Below are 18383 nucleotides of genomic sequence, written 5' to 3'. Positions count from 1 at the left end.
TGAATGTAAGTCACGAAACCATTAAACTCTTGGAAAAAAACATAGGCAAAAACCTCTTAGACATAAACATGAGTGATCTCTTCTTGAACATATCTCCCCGGGCAAGGAAAACAACAGCAAAAATGAGCAAGTGGGACTACATTAAGCTGAAAAGCTTCTGTACAGCGAAAGACACCATCAATAGAACAAAAAGGAACCCTACAGTATGGGAGAATATATTTGAAAATGACAGATCTGATAAAGGCTTGACGTCCAGAATATATAAAGAGCTCACACGCCTCAACAAACAAAAAACAAATAACCCAATTAAAAAATGGGCAGAGGAACTGAACAGACAGTTCTCCAAAAAAGAAATACAGATGGCCAAGAGACACATGAAAAGATGCTCCACATCGCTAATTATCAGAGAAATGCAAATTAAAACTACAATGAGGTATCACCTCACACCAGTAAGGATAGCTGCCATCCAAAAGACAAACAACAACAAATGTTGGCGAGGCTGTGGAGAAAGGGGAACCCTCCTATACTGCTGGTGGGAATGTAAATTAGTTCAACCATTGTGGAAAGCAGTATGGAGGTGCATCAAAATGCTCAAAACAGACCTACCATTTGACCCAGGAATTCCACTCCTAGGAATTTACCCTAAGAACGCAGCAATCAAGTTTGAGAAAGACAGATGCACTCCTATGTTTATCGCAGCACTATTTACAATAGCCAAGAATTGGAAGCAACCTAAATGTCCATCGGTAGATGAATGGATAAAGAAGATGTGGTACATATACACAATGGAATACTACTCAGCCATAAGAAGTGGAAAAATCCAACCATTTGCAGCAACATGGATGGAGCTGGAGAGTATTATGCTCAGTGAAATAAGCCAAGCGGAGAAAGAGAAATACCAAATGATTTCACTCATCTGAGGAATATAAGAACAAAGGAAAAACTGAAGGAACAAAACAGCAGCGGAATTACAGAACCCAAAAATGGACTAACAGGTACCAAAGGGAAAGGAACTGGGGAGGATGGGTGGGCAGGGAGGGATAAGGGGGGGGAAGAAGAAGGGGGGTATTAAGATTAGCATGCATGGGGGGGAGGGAGAAAGGGGAGGGTGGGCTGCACAACACAGAGAGGACAAGTAGTGACTCTACCACATTTTGCTAAGCTGATGGACAGTAACCGTAATGTGGTTGTTAGGGGGGACCTGATATAGGGGAGAGCATAGTAAACATAGTATTCTTCAGGTAAGTGTAGATTAAAAATTTAAAAAAAAAAAAGAAAGAAAGAAAGAAAAGGGGGATTACTCCTTAACAGGATAAAACTATTGGTAAATCAAAGATCAACGCATGCTTTAAATATCCTTAATGTTGATCACTTAAAGGGTGTCAGATGATCAGCTATGGAGGTACTCTTTTCTGATAATATTCCTTTCTCTTAATTAAAAAAAAAAAAAAAAAGCAGTTACTGTGTGCTGACCTCCAATGAGTTCTGCACAGTGGTATAGAGGGCATGTCAAAGTGTGGGCAAAGGGTCTGTTTCTATGCAGAAGATCAAGGCCTAGCTTGGATACCCAGAAAATGAACTAAGATACGATATGAGGAGGAGCTTCCGGCATCAGCACTCTCTGGAGGACTCGTGCCGGGGGATGATCATCAAAAAGCCTCCACAGGGATCCGGACGATGCTGCGGTTGTGGCTGCATCCAGCCCACCGTCTCCTGGACTTGCCATAAGAAGGAGGAGGGAGATGTCTAGGCTGGCATGTGCATACAGTGAGACAACGAATTTGACTGGATCTGTACTGTTGGAACTCAACCAGGAGTTGGGAGGGGTGCAAGTTGTAGCACCCCAAAATCTCATGACTATAGACTATCTATGGTTAAAAGAACATATGGGATGTGAACAGATCCCAGAAATGGGCTGCTTTAATTTGTCTGATGGTTCAAGTACAGTTGGAAAATATCCATCATATCATAGATAAATTTTCACAAATGCCTAGGGTGCCTAAATGGTTTTCTTGGCTTCACTGGAGATGGCTGGTAATTATAGATTTGCTTTATGTCACCGTATTCCTATTATGTTAATATGTGTGTGCAAATTAGTTAGTAGTTTAAAACCTATACATACTTAAGGTACTATACAAGAAGATATGTCAAAGAAATAATCAATCCTCCCAAGTTTCCTTCATATGCTACATCTATAGCTTTTCTTCTTCCTTCCTAATTACAAACCTTAAATAGAATTCGTGCCTCATATCGAATTTACCGAGTATCATAATTCCTCCAGGTGGTAAAGATACCTCGAGACAAGTGCTGGGCATAGAAGCCACAGGGCATAAATCTGCAAAGAATTAAAAAGCTAACCTTTGCAAACAATATGGCTTCTCTCTCACTTACCAACTTTACATTTCCCTGTATGGCCCCGGAAGATGACTGGTTAGCCAGAGACGGGTAAGATTCCTCAAGGGAGGAACAACCTAAGACAGGCACAGTCGCAGGGGGGCCATCAGGTGAGAATTTGGGGATCAACAGAGGTGAGGCTCAGAACCTCACCCCCCCTGCTTTGAGAGAAATCTTCTGCATCCGTGGATGTCTTGCTGCCCTTGTCTAGCCTGGATTAATACTTAGTCCATAGGCACACACCTGATCATCTGATCATCTACATTTGCCTTCTTACAGCACTAAACTATGTTTTCTACCTTTATCTTGCATCTACCTACCACTTCAGCATTTTATTAAAAATAAAAATAATAATAATAATAGGAGAAATGTGGGATCAACATATAAATCAAGTACAAAAATCAAATGAATATTCATATTTGACCTGATGGTTTATAGGTCATATTGCATGATCAAAACCGAAAGTTTCTGTGATGAATGCCCTTGTACTGTTCACCATGTAAGAATTTATTCACTCTGTAAGAATTCGTTCACCATGTAAGAACTTGTTCGTTATGCTTCAGAAGATTGGAGACTGACGAGAATTAGGCTTGAGATGGATTAATGATTGTACATTGAGCATTGACCCCCCTATACTGAATTTTATTGTTGTTAACAACCATTTGATCAATAAATATGAGAGATGCCCTCTCAAAAAAAAACAAAAAATAAATAAATAAAAAATAAAAACTTGTCTCCTTTAAAAAAAAAAAAAAAAAAAATATTGTGGCAAAAATTATTACTGATTTCAGGCGGAGCCAAGATGGGGGCAGATCAGAGGACACAGGACAACATTCAGACCACATCCACACCTGGGAGAACCCAGTGCCTCGCGAAGGGGATAAGATACAAGCCCCGGCCCAGCGGGAACCGAGCGTCCCTCCCCCCAGCTCCCGGCGGGTGGAGAGGAGTCAGCAGGGAGGGAGAAGGAGCCCAGGACTGCTGAACACCCAGCCCCAGGCATCCAGACCAGAGCGCAGTCACAGTGCATGCGTGAGGTCCTCGATACAAGGAAAACAGGGTGGCAGGACCAGTGAGCAGGTGCCTGAGGCCGACGCCGGGAGCAGCTTTTTTTTTTTTTTTTCAAGTATTTCTGGAAGTCTTAAACAGACAGCGACCCTAATACTAGGGAAACAGGGAAGCAAGACCGGTGAGCGAGTAACTGAGACCGGCGCCTGAGGACAAACAAAATTCTGCGTTTTTCTTTTATTTATTTATTTCTTTGTTTGTTTATTTTTCGTTTTGCTGTTGCTCTTGTTGTTTTGGTTTGGAGAGTGACTTTTGGAAGTCTTAAAGGGGCAGGGCAGGACACTTACTCCAGAGGCAGGGTATCTGGGGATCTCTGGGCACTCTAACCCCCCAGGCAGCAGGGAGCACAGAGGCCCCTTACGGAGATGAATAGCCTCCTGGCCGTTCCCCCTCCAACTGGGCTCCAACATTTTGCAGCAGCAGCCCAAGCCAGGCCACGCCCACACCAACAGTGGAGATAAACTCCATAGCAGCCAGCCAGGAAGCAGAAGCCCTGTCTGTGCACAGCTGCCCAGCACAAGCCACTAGAGGTCGCTGTTCTCCCAGGACAGGAAGGCCACAAACCAAAAAGAAGGAAAGCTCTTCCAGCTATCACTCGTACCAGCTCTGCAAACTATCTCTAACACCATGAAAAGGCAAAACTACAGGCAGACAAAGATCACAGAGACAACACCTGAGAAGGAGACAGACCTAACCAGTCTTCCTGAAAAAGAATTCAAAATAAAAATGATGAACATGCTAATGGAGATGCAGAGAAAAATGCAAGAGCAATGGGATGAGATGCAGAGAAAAATGTAAGAGCAATGGGATGAAGTCCGGAGGGAGATCACAGATGTTAGGAAGGAGATCACAGAAGTGAAACAAACCCTGGAAGGATTTATAAGCAGAATGGATAAGATGTGAGAGGCCATTGAAGGAATAGAAACCAGAGAACAGGAATGTATAGAAGCTGACATACAGAGAGATAAAAGGATCTCCAGGAATGAAACAATACAAAGAGAACTATGTGACCAATCCAAAAGGAACAATATCCATATTATAGGGGTACCAGAAGAAGAAGAGAGAGAGGAAAAGGGATAGAAAGTCTCTCTGAAGAAATAATTGCTGAAAACTTCCCCAAACTGGGGGAGGAAATAATCGAACAGACCACAGAAATACACAGAACCCCCAACAGAAAGGATCCAAGGAGGACAGCACCTAGACACATAAGAATTAAAATGGCAAGGATCAAGGATGAGGAGTTTTAAATGCAGCTAGAGAGAAAAAGGTCACCTATAAAGGAAAATCCATCCGGCTAACATCAGACTTCTCGACAGAAACCCTACAGGCCAGAAGAGAATGGCATGATATATTTAATGCAATGAAACAGAAGGGCCTTGAACCGAGGATACTGTATCCAGCACGACTATCATTTAAATATGATGGCGGGATTAAACAATTTCCAGACAAGCAAAAGCTGAGGGAATTTGCTTCCCACAAACCACCTCTACAGGGCGTCTTACAGGGACTGCTCTAGATGGGAGCACTCCTAAAAAGAGCACAGAACAAAACACACAACATATGAAGAATGGAGGAGGAGGAATAAGAAGGGAGAGAAGAAAAGAATCTCCAGACAGTGTATATAACAGCTCAATAAGTGAGCTAAGTTAGGCAGTAAGATACTAAAGAAGTTAACCTTGAACCTTTGGAAACCACAAATCTAAAGCCTGCAATGGCAATAACTACATATCTCTCAATAGTCACCCTAAATGTAAATGGACTTAATGCACCAATCAAAACACACAGAGTAATAGAATGGATAAAAAAGCAAGACCCATCCATATGCTGCTTACAAGAGACTCACCTCAAACCCAAAAAGACATGCACACACTAAAAGTCAAGGGATGGAAAAACATATTTCAGGCAAACAACAGTGAGAAGAAAGCAGGGGTTGCAGTACTAATATCAGACAAAACAGACTTCAAAACAAAGAAAGTAACAAGAGATAAAGAAGGACACTACATAATGATAAAGGGCTCAGTCCAACAAGAGGATATAACTATTCTAAACATATATTCAACCAACACAGGAGCACCAGCATATGTGAAACAAATACTAACAAAACTAAAGAGGGAAATAGACTGCAATGCATTCATTTTAAAAGACTTCAACACACCACTCACCTCAAAGGATAGATCCACCGGGCAGAAAATAAGTAAGGACACACAGGCACTGAACAACACACTAGAACACATGGACCTAATAGATATCTATAGAACTCTACATCCAAAAGCAACAGGATATACATTCTTCTCAAGTGCACATGGAACATTCTCCAGAATACACCACATACTAGCCCACAAAAAGAGCCTCAGTAAATTCCAAAATATTGAAATTCTACCAACCAATTTTTCAGACCACAAAGGTATAAAAGTAGAAATAAATTCTACAAAGAAAACAAAAAGGCTCACAAACACATGGAGGCTTAACGACATGCTACTAAATAATCAATGGATCAATGAACAAATCAAAATAAAGATCAAGGAATATATAGAAACAAATGACAACAACAACACAAAGCCCTAATTTCTCTGGGACGCAGCGAAAGCAGTCTTAAGAGGAAAGTATATAGCGTTCCAGGCACACTTGAAGAAGGAAGAAGAATCCCAAATGAATAGTCTAACATCACAATTATCAAAACTGGAAAAAGAAGAATAAATGAGGCCTAAAGTCAGCAGAAGGAGGGACATAGTAAAGATCAGAGAAGAAATAAACAAAATTGAGAAGAATAAAACAACAGCAAAAATCAATGAAACCAGGAGCTGATTCTTTGAGAAAATAAACAAAATAGATAAGCCTCTAGTCAAACTTATAAAGAGAAAAAGAGAATCAACACAAATCAACATAATCAGAAATGAGAATGGAAAAATCACCACAGACTCCACAGAAATACAAAGAATTATTAAAGACTACTATGAAAACCTATATGCCAACAAGGTGGAAAACCTAGAAGAAATGGAAAACTTCCTAGAATAATACAACCTCCCAAGACTGACCAAGAAAGAAACACAAAAGTTAAACAAACCAATTACGAGCAAAGAAACTGAAACGGTAATCAAAAAACTACCTAAGAACAAAACCCCGGGGCCGGACGGATTTACCTCAGAATTTTATCAGACACACAGAAAAGACATAAGACCCATTCTCCTTAAAGTTCCAAAAAATAGAAGAAGAGGGAATACTCCCAAATTCATTCTATGAAGCCACCATCACCCTAATACCAAAACCAGGCAAAGACCCCACCAAAAAAGAAAATTACAGACCAATATCCCTGATGAATGTAGATGCAAAAATACTCAATAAAATATTAGCAAACAGAATTCAACAGTATATCAAAAGGATCATACACGATGACCAAGTGGGATTCATCCCAGGGATGCAAGGATGGTACAACATTCAAAAATCCATCAACATCATCCACCACATCAACAAAAAGAAAGACAAAAACCACATGATCATCTCCATAGATGCTGAAAAACCACTTGACAAAATTCAACATCCATTCATGATAAAAACTCTCAGCAAAATGGGAATAGAGGGCAAGTACCTCCACATAATAAAGGCCATATATCATAAACCCACAGCCAACATTATACTGAACAGGAAGAAGCTGAAAGCTCTTCCTCTAAGATCAGGACCTAGACAGGGATGCCCACTCTCCCCACTGTTATTTAACATAGTACTATACGTCCTAGCCACGGCAATCAGACAAAACAAAGAAACACAAGGAATCCAGATTGGTAAAGAAGAAGTTAAACTGTCACTATTTGCAGATGATATGATATTGTACATAAAAAACCCTAAAGACCCCACTCCAAAACTACTAGAACTGATATCGGAAAACAGCAAAGTTGCAGGATACAAAATTAACACACAGAAATCTGTGGCTTTCCTATACACTAACAATGAACCAATAGAAAGAGAAATCAGGAAAACAATTCCATTCACAATTGCATCAAAAAGAATAAAATACCTAGGAATAAACCTAACCAAAGAAGTGAAAGACCTATACCCTGAAAACTACAAGTCACTCTTAAAAGAAATTGAAGGGGACACTAACAAATGGAAACTCATCCCATGCTCATGGCTAGGAAGAATTAATATCATCAAAATGGCCATCCTGCCCAAAGCAATATACAGATTTGATACCAGCAACATTCTTCAATGAACTGGAGCAAATAATTCAAAAATTCATATGGAAACACCAAAGACCCTGAATAGGCAAAGCAATCCTGAGAAAGAAGAATAAAGGAGGGGGGATCTCACTCCCCAACTTCAAGCTCTACTACAAAGCCATAGTAATCAAGACAATTTGGTACTGGCACAAGAACAGAGCCACAGACCAGTGGAACAGATTAGAGACCCCAGAAATTAAGCCAAACATGTATGGTCAATTAATATTTGATAAAGGAGCCATGGACATACAATGGGGAAATTACAGTCTCTTCAACAGATGGTGCTGGCAAAACTGGACAGCTACATGTAGGAGAATGAAACTGGACCATTGTCTAACCTCATATACAAAAGTAAATTCAAAATGGATCAAAGACCTGAATGTAAGTCATGAAACCATAAAACTCTTTAAAAAAAACATAGGGAAAAAACTTTTAGACATAAACATGAGTGACCTCTTCTTGAACATATCTCCCCGGGCAAGGAAAACAACAGCAAAAATGAAGAAGTGGGACTATATTAAGCTGAAAAGCTTCTGTACAGCAAAAGACACCATCAATAGAACAAAAAGGAACCCTACAGTATGGGAGAATATATTTGAAAATGACAGATCCGATAAAGGCTTGACGTCCAGAATATATAAAGAGCTCACACGCCTCAACAAACAAAAAACAAATAATCCAATTAATAAATGGACAGAGGAACTGAACAGACAGTTCTCCAAAAAAGAAATACAGATAGCCAACAGACACATGAAAAGATGCTCCACATCGCTAATTATCAGAGAAATGCAAATTAAAACAACAATGAGATATCACCTCACACCAGTAAGGATAGCTGCCATCCAAAAGACAAACAACAACAAATGTTGGCTAGGCTGTGGAGAAAGAGGAACCCTCCTACACTGCTGGTGGGAATGTAAATTAGTTCAACCATTGTGGAAAGCAGTATGGAGGTTCCTCAGAATGCTCAAAACAGAAATACCATTTGACCCAGGAATTCCACTCCTAGGAATTTACCCTAAGAACGCAGCAATCAAGTTTGAGGAAGACAGATACACCCCTATGTTTATCGTAGCACTATTTACAATAGCCAAGAATTGGAAGCAACCTAAATGTCCATCGGTAGATGAATGGATAAAGATGTGGTACATATACACAATGGAATACTACTCAGTCATAAGAAGAGGAAAAGTCCTACGATTTGCAGCAACATGGATGGAGCTGGAGGGTATTATGCTCAGTGAAATAAGCCAAGTGGAGAAAGAGAAATACCAAATGATTTCACTCATCTGTGGAGTATAAGAACAAAGGAAAAACTGAAGGAACAAAACAGCAGCGGAATTACAGAAACCAAAAATGGGCTAACAGGTACCAAAAGGAAAGGGACTGGGGAGGATGGGTGGGTAGGGGGGAATAAGGGGGAGGAAGAAGAAAGGGGGTATTAAGATTAGCATGTATGGGGGGAGGGAGAAAGGGGAGGGCTCTACAACACAGAGAAGAGAAGTAGTGATACTACAACATTTTGCTACACTGATGGACAGTGACTGTAAAGTGGTTTATAGGGGGTCCTGGTATAGGGGAGAGCCTAGTAAACATAATATTCTTCATGTAAGTGTAGATTAAAGATTAAAAAAAAAAAAAGAAAAAAAAAAGAAAGAAAGAAAGAAAAGGGGGATTACTCCTTGATAGGATAAAACTAATGGTAAATCAACGATTAACACATGCTTTAAATATCCTTAATTTTGATCACTTAAAGGGTGTCAGATGATCGGCTATGGAGGTACACTTTTCTGATAATATTCCTTTCTCTTGAAAAAAAAAAAAAGCAGTTCCTGTGTGGTGACCTCCAGTGAGTTCTACACAATGGTATAAAGAACATATCAAAGTGTGGGCAAAGGGTCTGTTTGTGTTTATATAGAAGATCAAAGCCTAATTTGGCTGCCCAGAAAATGAACTAAGATACAATATGAAGAAGAACTTCCAACATCAGCACTCTCTGGAAGAGTCATACCAGAAGATGATCATCAAGAAACCTCCACAAAGATCCAGGCAATGCTGCAGTTGTAGCTGCATTCATCCCACTGTTTACTGGACTTGCCATTGGAATGAAGAAGGAGATATCTAAGCTGGCCTGTGCATACAGTAAAACAACAAATTAGACTGGATCTATACTGTTGGAACTCAACCAAGAATTAGGAGAAGTGCAAGTTGTAGCACTCCAAAATCTTACAACTACAGACTATCTATGGTTAAAAGAACATATGGGATGTGAACAGTTCCCAGGAATGGGTTGTTTTAATTTGTCTGATTTCTCTCAGACTGTTCAAGTACAGTTGGACAATATCCATCATATCATAGACAAATTTTCACAAATGCCTAGGGTGCCTAACTGGTTTTCTTGGCTTCACTGGAGATGGCTGGTAACTATATATCTGCTTTGGTTATGTAACTGTATTCCCATTATGTTAATGTGTGTGCGCAATTTAGTTAGTAGTTTAAAACCTATACATGCTGAAGTTACTCTACAAGAAGATATGTCAAAGAAATAATCAATCCTCCCATGTTTTCTTCCATCTGCTACCTCTATAGCTTTTCTTCTTCCTTCCTAATTACAACCCTTAAATAGAATTCGTGCCTCATATCGAATTTACCAAGTATCATAATTCCTCCAAGTGGTAAAGATACCTCAAGACAAATGCTGGGAATAGAAGACACAGGGCATAAATATGCAAAGAAGTAAAAAGCTAACCTTTTCAAACAATATGGCTTCTCTTTCACTTACCAACTTTACATCTCCCTGTATGGCCCCGGAAGATGACTGGTTAGCCAGAGACGGGTAAGATTCCTCAAGGGAGGAACAACCTAAGACAGGCACAGTCGCAGGGGGGCCATCAGGTGAGAAATTGGGGATCAACAGTGGTGAAGCTTAGAACCTCACCCCCCCTGTTTTGAGAGAAATCTTCTGCATCTGTGGATGTTTTAATGCCCGTGTCTAGCTTGGATTAACACATAGTCTACAGGCACACACCTGATCATCTACAATTGTACTCTTACAACACTAAACTATGTTTTCTACCTTTATCTTGCATCTACCTACCACTTCAGCATTTTATTAAAAATAAAAATAATACTAATAAAGGGAGAAATGTGGGATCCACATATAAATCAAGTATAAAAATCAAATGAATATTCATATTTGAACTGATTGTTTATAGTTCATAATGCATGATTAAAACCGAAAATTTCTGTGATGACTGCCCTTGTACTGCTCACCATGTAAGAACTTATTCACTATGTAGGAATTCGTTCACCATGTAAGAACTTGTTCATTATGCTTCAGAAGATTGGAGACTGACGAGAATTAGACTTGAGATGGATTAATGATTGTGCATTGAGCATTGACTCCCCTATACAGAATTTTATTGTTGTTAACAACCATTTGATCAATAAATATGAGAGATGCCCTCTCAAAAAAAAAAAAATTATTACTGATTCACTATAGTGAAAGAGGAAGGAGAGTGTACTACAACAGACACAATCCTCTCCTGTATTTATGTAAGTAGAAAATTAAAGTACAGTGTTTATTCTCATCTGCATTGTATACATGGATTATCAGATTTCCATGTTTTGGTGTAATCTGGCCTTCTCTGATCTGGACAATGTCTGCATGTATACATAAATGAAAGTGTGTGGCTAGGGGCAGGGGGTGGGGACACCACAAAGCAAGGGCCACCATTCACAAAGAAACAAAACCACTTAGGGATTACACAATCTGTATTTAAGCAGAGCTTAAACCTCTAAATTCCAGAACTGGCAAGGCTTGGTTCAAACAGAAACTAAGGAAAGGTACAGAAGATAAAAACAATGAACAAAATTGGCATTTCAACAGACTACTTATTAAAAATGGAAGGGCATAACAACAAAGCAAAACTGAAGGAACCGAACAGCAACAGTCTCAGAGACTCCAAGAAGGGACTAGCGGTTACCAAAGGGGAGAGGTGAGGGAGGGCAGGTGGGGAGAGAGGGAGAAGGGGATTGAGGGGTATTATGATTGGCACACATGGTGTTGGGGGGGATCATGTGGAAGACAGTGTAGCACAGACAAGGCAAATAGTGACTCTGTGGCATCTTACTACACTGATGGGCAGTAACTACAATGGGGTATGGGGGGACATGATAATATGCGTGAATGTAGTAACCACATTGTTTTTTCATGTGAAACCTTCATAACAGTGTGTATCAATAATACCTTAATAAAAAAATGAAAGCAATTTCTGAATATAAAATATTGAAGTATTAACTGTAATAGTAATACATGTTATGTACTTTAAAGACCACAGCGCTTGTTTCTTCCAAGCAACTGCAGAAACTAAATAAATAATTCCATTTATTCGTCCTAAAACTTTCCATTAAAGTACTCGAAATTTTCTGTAATTGTTCTTACAGAACAATTTCTTTTTCTTTTTCTTAAAAAGAATTAAAGTATCATACCCATTTTATTGTAGAGAGAAAAGGTGGAAATTTCTAGGAAAAGTAAATTATGAATGAATGGATTGACAATAAGCCTGAGAACTGTTTGCCTAAGTAAAAAATTGACATAAGTAGTAACTTAAAAAATGTAAGTAAATACATAGTGTTTTCGAATGACATTTTCATATTATCAGACAGAATACTTTTGAGAGCCTAAAAGATCCAAATGCTTGGTGAAGGGAAGTGCCCAGAGCAGGCATGCAAATATTTGCTAGAGAATACTGATAAAGGAGGGTTCAAAGATAAAATGGGACAAAATTAAAGAAAAGTAGAAATTATGATTATCTCTGCAAGGACCAAAAAGTTTTAATGAGAAACTAAAAAGAAAAGGGATGGAGGGAAGGGAGGCTTAAAACTCATGCTTATGTTTTATTTCTATAAAAATTTGGTACAAAATGCTAAATCTGTTCTTTTCCATTAAGAAGGTGGTTTGGTAGAGAATAAAACTAATACAATGTTTTCATTTTTCTAACATAACACGTTGAAAAGGATATTTACAAGGTGTTCAGACACAATGATTTCCAGGAAAGATTCAAAGTTGATCAATGACTAAAGAGTAAATATGACAAGGTTAAAAATATTCTACAAGTATCTGAGAAGACTAGAATTTATGTGGCATAAGTCTAACAAGGAATAAATGGGAAGAAAAGAATTAAAGGTATTGACTGATGTTAAACTTTAAAAAACCAATTCTTTAACTACAATGACAGTATCATTTTAAAAGCATCTTCTGACATTCCATTACCTGAGATTTCAAAACGGACTAAATCAGACCCTTGTCTAGAGGACAAATTAAAACATACTAGATTATTCCCTTCTCTGGTCTAATTTAGGAGAGGCAAAAGAAGTGGATAAATGGCAGGATTTACCACATCAGTATAAACTGCAGTCTTGATTTCACATCACAATTCAATTTACTCTAACCAATAAATTTGATTTTTCTATATATACTTTACTTCCCTACAAGACCAACAAGTTTATCCTCTTGTTTTTCTATTAGATTAGTCTCATTAAATTTTTACTTTAAACAATTAGACACACTCATTTTTCATACTGAAATATCTGTGCTAAGTCAAAATAGAATCTTTACAACCTACCTGCCCTTTGCTGGATAAGTTTTAGAATGACTGCAGTACCTTAAAATGGCTAAAGCCCCCACATTTATACCATGTTATAATTTTTACTGCTATAATAATTATTATAATTTATTTTATAGGTAGAAAAAATGGGGAACATATTCAGTTGTTAATAGCATTATCTCTGAGGTTAATATTATAAGAGACTTCCTTTTATACTATAATTTCTGCAACTTTCATCTTTTTAAATCATATATTAATTTTATAATCAGAAAAACTAAAGAAATAAACTTTAATAAAATTATAAAATTACTTCTATATTGGTAATATGAACTTTAAAACTTAAGACTCAAGTTTTTATATCTGTAATTCTAATAAGCTGAATATTTACTTTAATGAAAGTCTTTCAAAAATATCATTAAAGTTCTCATGATATGGTTTGCTGAAGTTACCTAGGGGGCTGAGGAAATTCTAGCACTTTTCTGTCTAATACAGGAGTCTACATGCAGCTAGTTATATTAAAACTTAAATTAATTAGAATTAAACAGAATTAAAAATTCAGTTCCTCAGTCATCTTAGCCACATTTCAAGTATTAATAGCCACATGTGGCTAGTGGCTCCTGTACTGGACAGTGCAGATACAGAACATTACCCCTCATCACAGAAAGTTCTTCTGGACAGCACTGCTCTAAAGTCAAGTGTGACTTATCTGTCACAGTGATTACACTTACATAGCACAAATGAGAAGAGCACTTGTAATATTTTCTCCTAAAACTTAATATAATCTGTGGGTCTTTATGAAAAATGGATTGTTGGAATCTTCTGCATTCATTTAACTTTGAAAAAGTCCTATCATTTTAGAATGAGTTTTTAAATATTCTGTCCTGACACCACCCCTCGCTCAAAGCCATTTTACAACACAAGTCTGCACCCACAGTTTGCACCATTGCTTGGTACAGACAGTTTCTGATTTGAATTTTATGACTAAACTATTTTTCTTCACCTGAGCAGTTACTGGAATCAGGTTGGTATTTTAATCATTACTTACCATTTCCTTCCCAGTCTACAAAACAAGGTAAACACAAGATAACACTTATGGAAAGGACTGAACTATATCACAGATTTGCTGATCTCAATGGTTTTCTCTAATTCCAACTTGAAACAACTCACAAATTCTGTTTCAAGCTGCTACAGCATGAAAGAAATCTCCTAATACACCCAAAATCTAGAAACTTTACTCCATCAGTGCAAGGTAAAGTATAAAATGAAGGTCCCATGTACTCAATCAAGATAAGGTTGTGTAGCTACACTTTTCCTCATTTGGGAGATTAACACTTTTTTATAGGATAAAAAAGCCAAATAGCTACAGCACCAGATAAAGAATATAGTCCCTAAACACCTCAGCTGGGTCACATTATTCCATACCAATTCCATACAAATAAAAGTCTTTGCAAAAAGAATATATTACAGAGTCTCACCAATTTCTCCTTCTTGTCCAGGCTTAGGAATGCTAATAGAAGTTTTGGTCTCCACTTCTAGTTTCTTCCTAGTATCCCCTCTCTTCCCAACTATGTGCCTATAATATACATAAAAAATAGTTATTGGAAGGATATTAAATCAAAATGTACCAGAATAAAAAATTCCATCATATTTGAATCATATGTGGCCAGAGATACTCACTTATACAAAAGTGTTTAAATAAAAGTTCAATATCTGTAGAGGAAATTACAAGTCATATAGCTTTATACAACATGCTGCATTACACACACTGGCAAAACACTGCCCAACAGCCAATTCAATGCATAGGCAGAATCACTATGCCCAACACTTGCTTGCTTCTCAAAATTAGATTTAAAATCTAGGTCTGCAGTTCAATGTGAAGAAAGCTGGCATAGTCTCAAAGGGCACTTCCAGCAACAACTGAGTCCACAGTTAGAGGAGAAAAACTTTGTTCTTTTGGAGAGCAGATTAACTCTTTGAGTTCATCCTAAGGAATTATCCTTGGTTAATTAAATAAATGTAAAGAGCTTAGCAAAGAACAGGGTTCACCAATCAGGATAGATTCAAACACACAGAGTAAATAGGTGACCGTCAGGCTGAATTCAGCACATAGATGTCTTTTTCTTGGGAGATTACATCTAAAAGCATAGATTTCAGGGTTCTTTTAAGAAAACTGGATTTAACAAACCACACTACCAACAGGCTGGAGCCGACTTTCATCATGGAAGATAAGCTCATCTGTTGACTTATTTTATTTACATCCCTTGCCTAGGCCTGCTAGTATAAGTGATTCGGACAATCCAAGGTTATCTTCTGGGATCCAGAGTAATTAGATGTGTTCAAGTAGATGAGACAACTGGATTCCAGGAGAGACATATCAGAGTCTATAAAGCACCAAAGGCCATCACAGGACTATAAAGTTAAGAGAAGAAACTTCGCCATCATCAACAGTATTTCAGCTTTTATGATTTCAATTACAGTTTACCAAAAGCATGAGTGACTGTCTAAAACTGTGCGTTTGTTTTCACAAGGAATAACAAGGCCCAATTATTTCCACTGAGATCTACTGTAGTAAGCCAGTTTTTTAAAAACAAGATGTTTAGAAGAGGATCAGAACTCCACAACTGCCATGTTGTTTTTCTCTGTGTTGGGCCAGAGATTCTGTCATACCAACTCTGTTAGGCCTTTGTCATTCTAGGCTTTATCAATAAAGGGTGCTTTCAATTAAGCTCCTGTTTGTTGGTGTGTGGCTAGTAAACAAGTCTATCACAAAAAGTAGTTGGCTCAAAGTGGTATTAATAGACTACGAACCTTAGGAAGGGAAAAGAGTTGAAATTAAAGAGGCTTTAGAATCAAACAAACCTTGGGAGAAAGTCATTTAACAACTCTATTTCCTAAATTACAAAAATGGAGTAAATAATATCTAAGTATCATAAGATCGCTGTGAGAACTAAATGTGATCATACATAAAACGGCTTCCCAGTGACTGGTACATAGCTCAGTACATAATGCTCTCCTCATTAAGCCCATAACGGCATCCTTTCAGTTAAGAGAACAGCCAGACTCAAAAGAGGTTTACAAGGGAAATATAAAACATTCACTACAATAACACAAATATGTGGTAAAAGAGTAAGTCCTTTTTTGACTATTTAAGTAGGTATTCCTACCAGAGTGAGTGGTTTTCAATCTTGGCTACATGTTGGAATCAGTCTGAGGGAGCTGCAAAAACTAATGATGCCAAGGCCGTGCTAAGAGGGAAGTATATCCCAATACAGGCCTACCTTACGCAAGAAGAACAATCCCATATGAACAGTCTAAAGTCACAATTAATAAAACTAGAAAAAGAACTAAAAAGGAGGCCCAAAGTCAGTAGAAGGAGGGACATAATAAAGATAAGAGCAGAAATAAATAAAATCGAGAAGAATAAAACAATAGAAAGAATCAATGAAAGCAGGAGCTGGTTCTTTGAGAAAATAAACAAAATAGATAAACCCCTAGCCAGACTTATCAAGATAAAAAGACTCTTCACACATAAATGGAATCAGAAATGAGAGAGGAAAAATCACTACAGAAACCAGAGAAATACAAACAATTATTACAGAATACTATGAAAAACTATATGCTAACAAACTAGACAACCTAGAGGAAATGGACAACTTTCTAGAAAAATACAATCTTCCAAGGCTGACCAAGGAAAAAAGTGAAAATCTGAACAGACCGAATACCAGCAACGGAATTGAACTGGTAATCAAAAAACCACCCAAAAATAAAACTTCTGCACCAGATGGCTTCACCACTGAATTTTATCAAACATTCAGTGAAGACCTAATACCCATTCTCCTTAAAGTTTTCCAAAAAGTAGAAGAGGAGGGAATACTTCCAAACTCATACTATGAAGCCAGCATCACTCTAATACCAAAACCAGGCAAAAACACCACAAAAATAGAAAACTACAGACCAATATCCTTGACGAACATAGATGCAAAAATACTCACTTAAGGGGAGGATGGGTGGGTAGGGAGGGAAAAGGGGTGGACAAGAAGAGGGGTATTAAGATTAGCATGCATGGGTGGGTGGGAGAAAGGGGAGGGCTGTACAACACAGAGAAGACAAGTAGTGATTCTACAACATTTTGCTACGCTGATGGACAGTGACTATAAAGGGCTTTATAGGGGGGACCTGGTATAGGGGAGAGCCTAGTAAACATAATATTCATCATGTAAGTGTAGATTAATAAAAAAAAAAAAAAAAGAAAGAAAGAAAAGGGGGATTACTACCTGATAGGATAAAACTAACTGTAAATCAATGATTAATGCATGCTTTAAATATCCTTAATTTTGACCACTTAAAGGGTATCAGAAGATCGGCTATGGAGGTACATTTTTGTGATAATATTCCTTTCTCTTAAAAAAAAAAGCAAAAAAAAAAAAAAGCAGTTCCTGTGTGGTGACTTCCAATGAGTTCTACACAATGGTATAAAGGGCATATAAAAGTGTAGGTAAAGGGTCTGTTTGTGTTTATACAGAGGATCAAAGCCTAATTTGGCTACCCAGAAAATGAACTAAGATACGATATGAAGAAGAACTTCCAACATCAGCACTCTCTGGAAGACTTATACCAGAAGATGATCATCAAAAAACCTCAACAAAGATCCAGGTGCTGCTACAGCTGTAGATGCACTCATCCCACTGGTTCCTGGACTTGCCGTGGGAATGAAGAAGGAGATATCTAAGCTGGCCTGTGCATACAGTAAAACAACAAATTAGACTGGATATATACTGTTGGAACTCAACCAAGAATTAGGAGAAGTGCAAATTGTAGTGCTCCAAAATCTTACAACTACAGACTATCTACTGTTAAAAGAACATATGGGATGTGAACAGTCCCCAGGAATGGGTTGTTTTAATTTGTCTGATTTCTCTCAGACTGTTCAAGTTCAGTTGGACAATATCCACCATATCATAAATAAGTTTTCACAAATGCCTAAGGTGCCTACCTGGTTTTCTTGGTTTCACTGGAGATGGCTGGTAATTATAGGTCTGTTTTGGTTATGTAACTGTACTCCTATTATGTCAATGTGTGTGCGCAATTTAATTAGTAG

General features: G+C 38.0%; 1 protein-coding gene across 5 annotated transcripts in view; it reads right to left on the bottom strand.

Moving 5' to 3' along the window:
* Positions 1–18383, bottom strand: part of ASCC1 (activating signal cointegrator 1 complex subunit 1) — a 147095-nt gene that overhangs the window by 118683 nt on the left and 10029 nt on the right. For all 5 annotated transcript variants that reach the window (XM_036998880.2, XM_036998879.2, XM_036998877.2 and 2 more), the window contains exon 4: positions 14761–14858. In XM_036998880.2, coding sequence (XP_036854775.2) covers positions 14761–14858 — 98 coding nt within the window. The remainder of the gene's footprint in view (positions 1–14760; positions 14859–18383) is intronic.

Source organism: Manis javanica, chromosome 7, assembly GCF_040802235.1.
Source record: "Manis javanica isolate MJ-LG chromosome 7, MJ_LKY, whole genome shotgun sequence".
NCBI lineage: Eukaryota > Metazoa > Chordata > Mammalia > Pholidota > Manidae > Manis > Manis javanica.
Note: the sequence above shows the minus strand (reverse complement) of the source record. Positions and strands in the feature narration are given on the sequence as shown.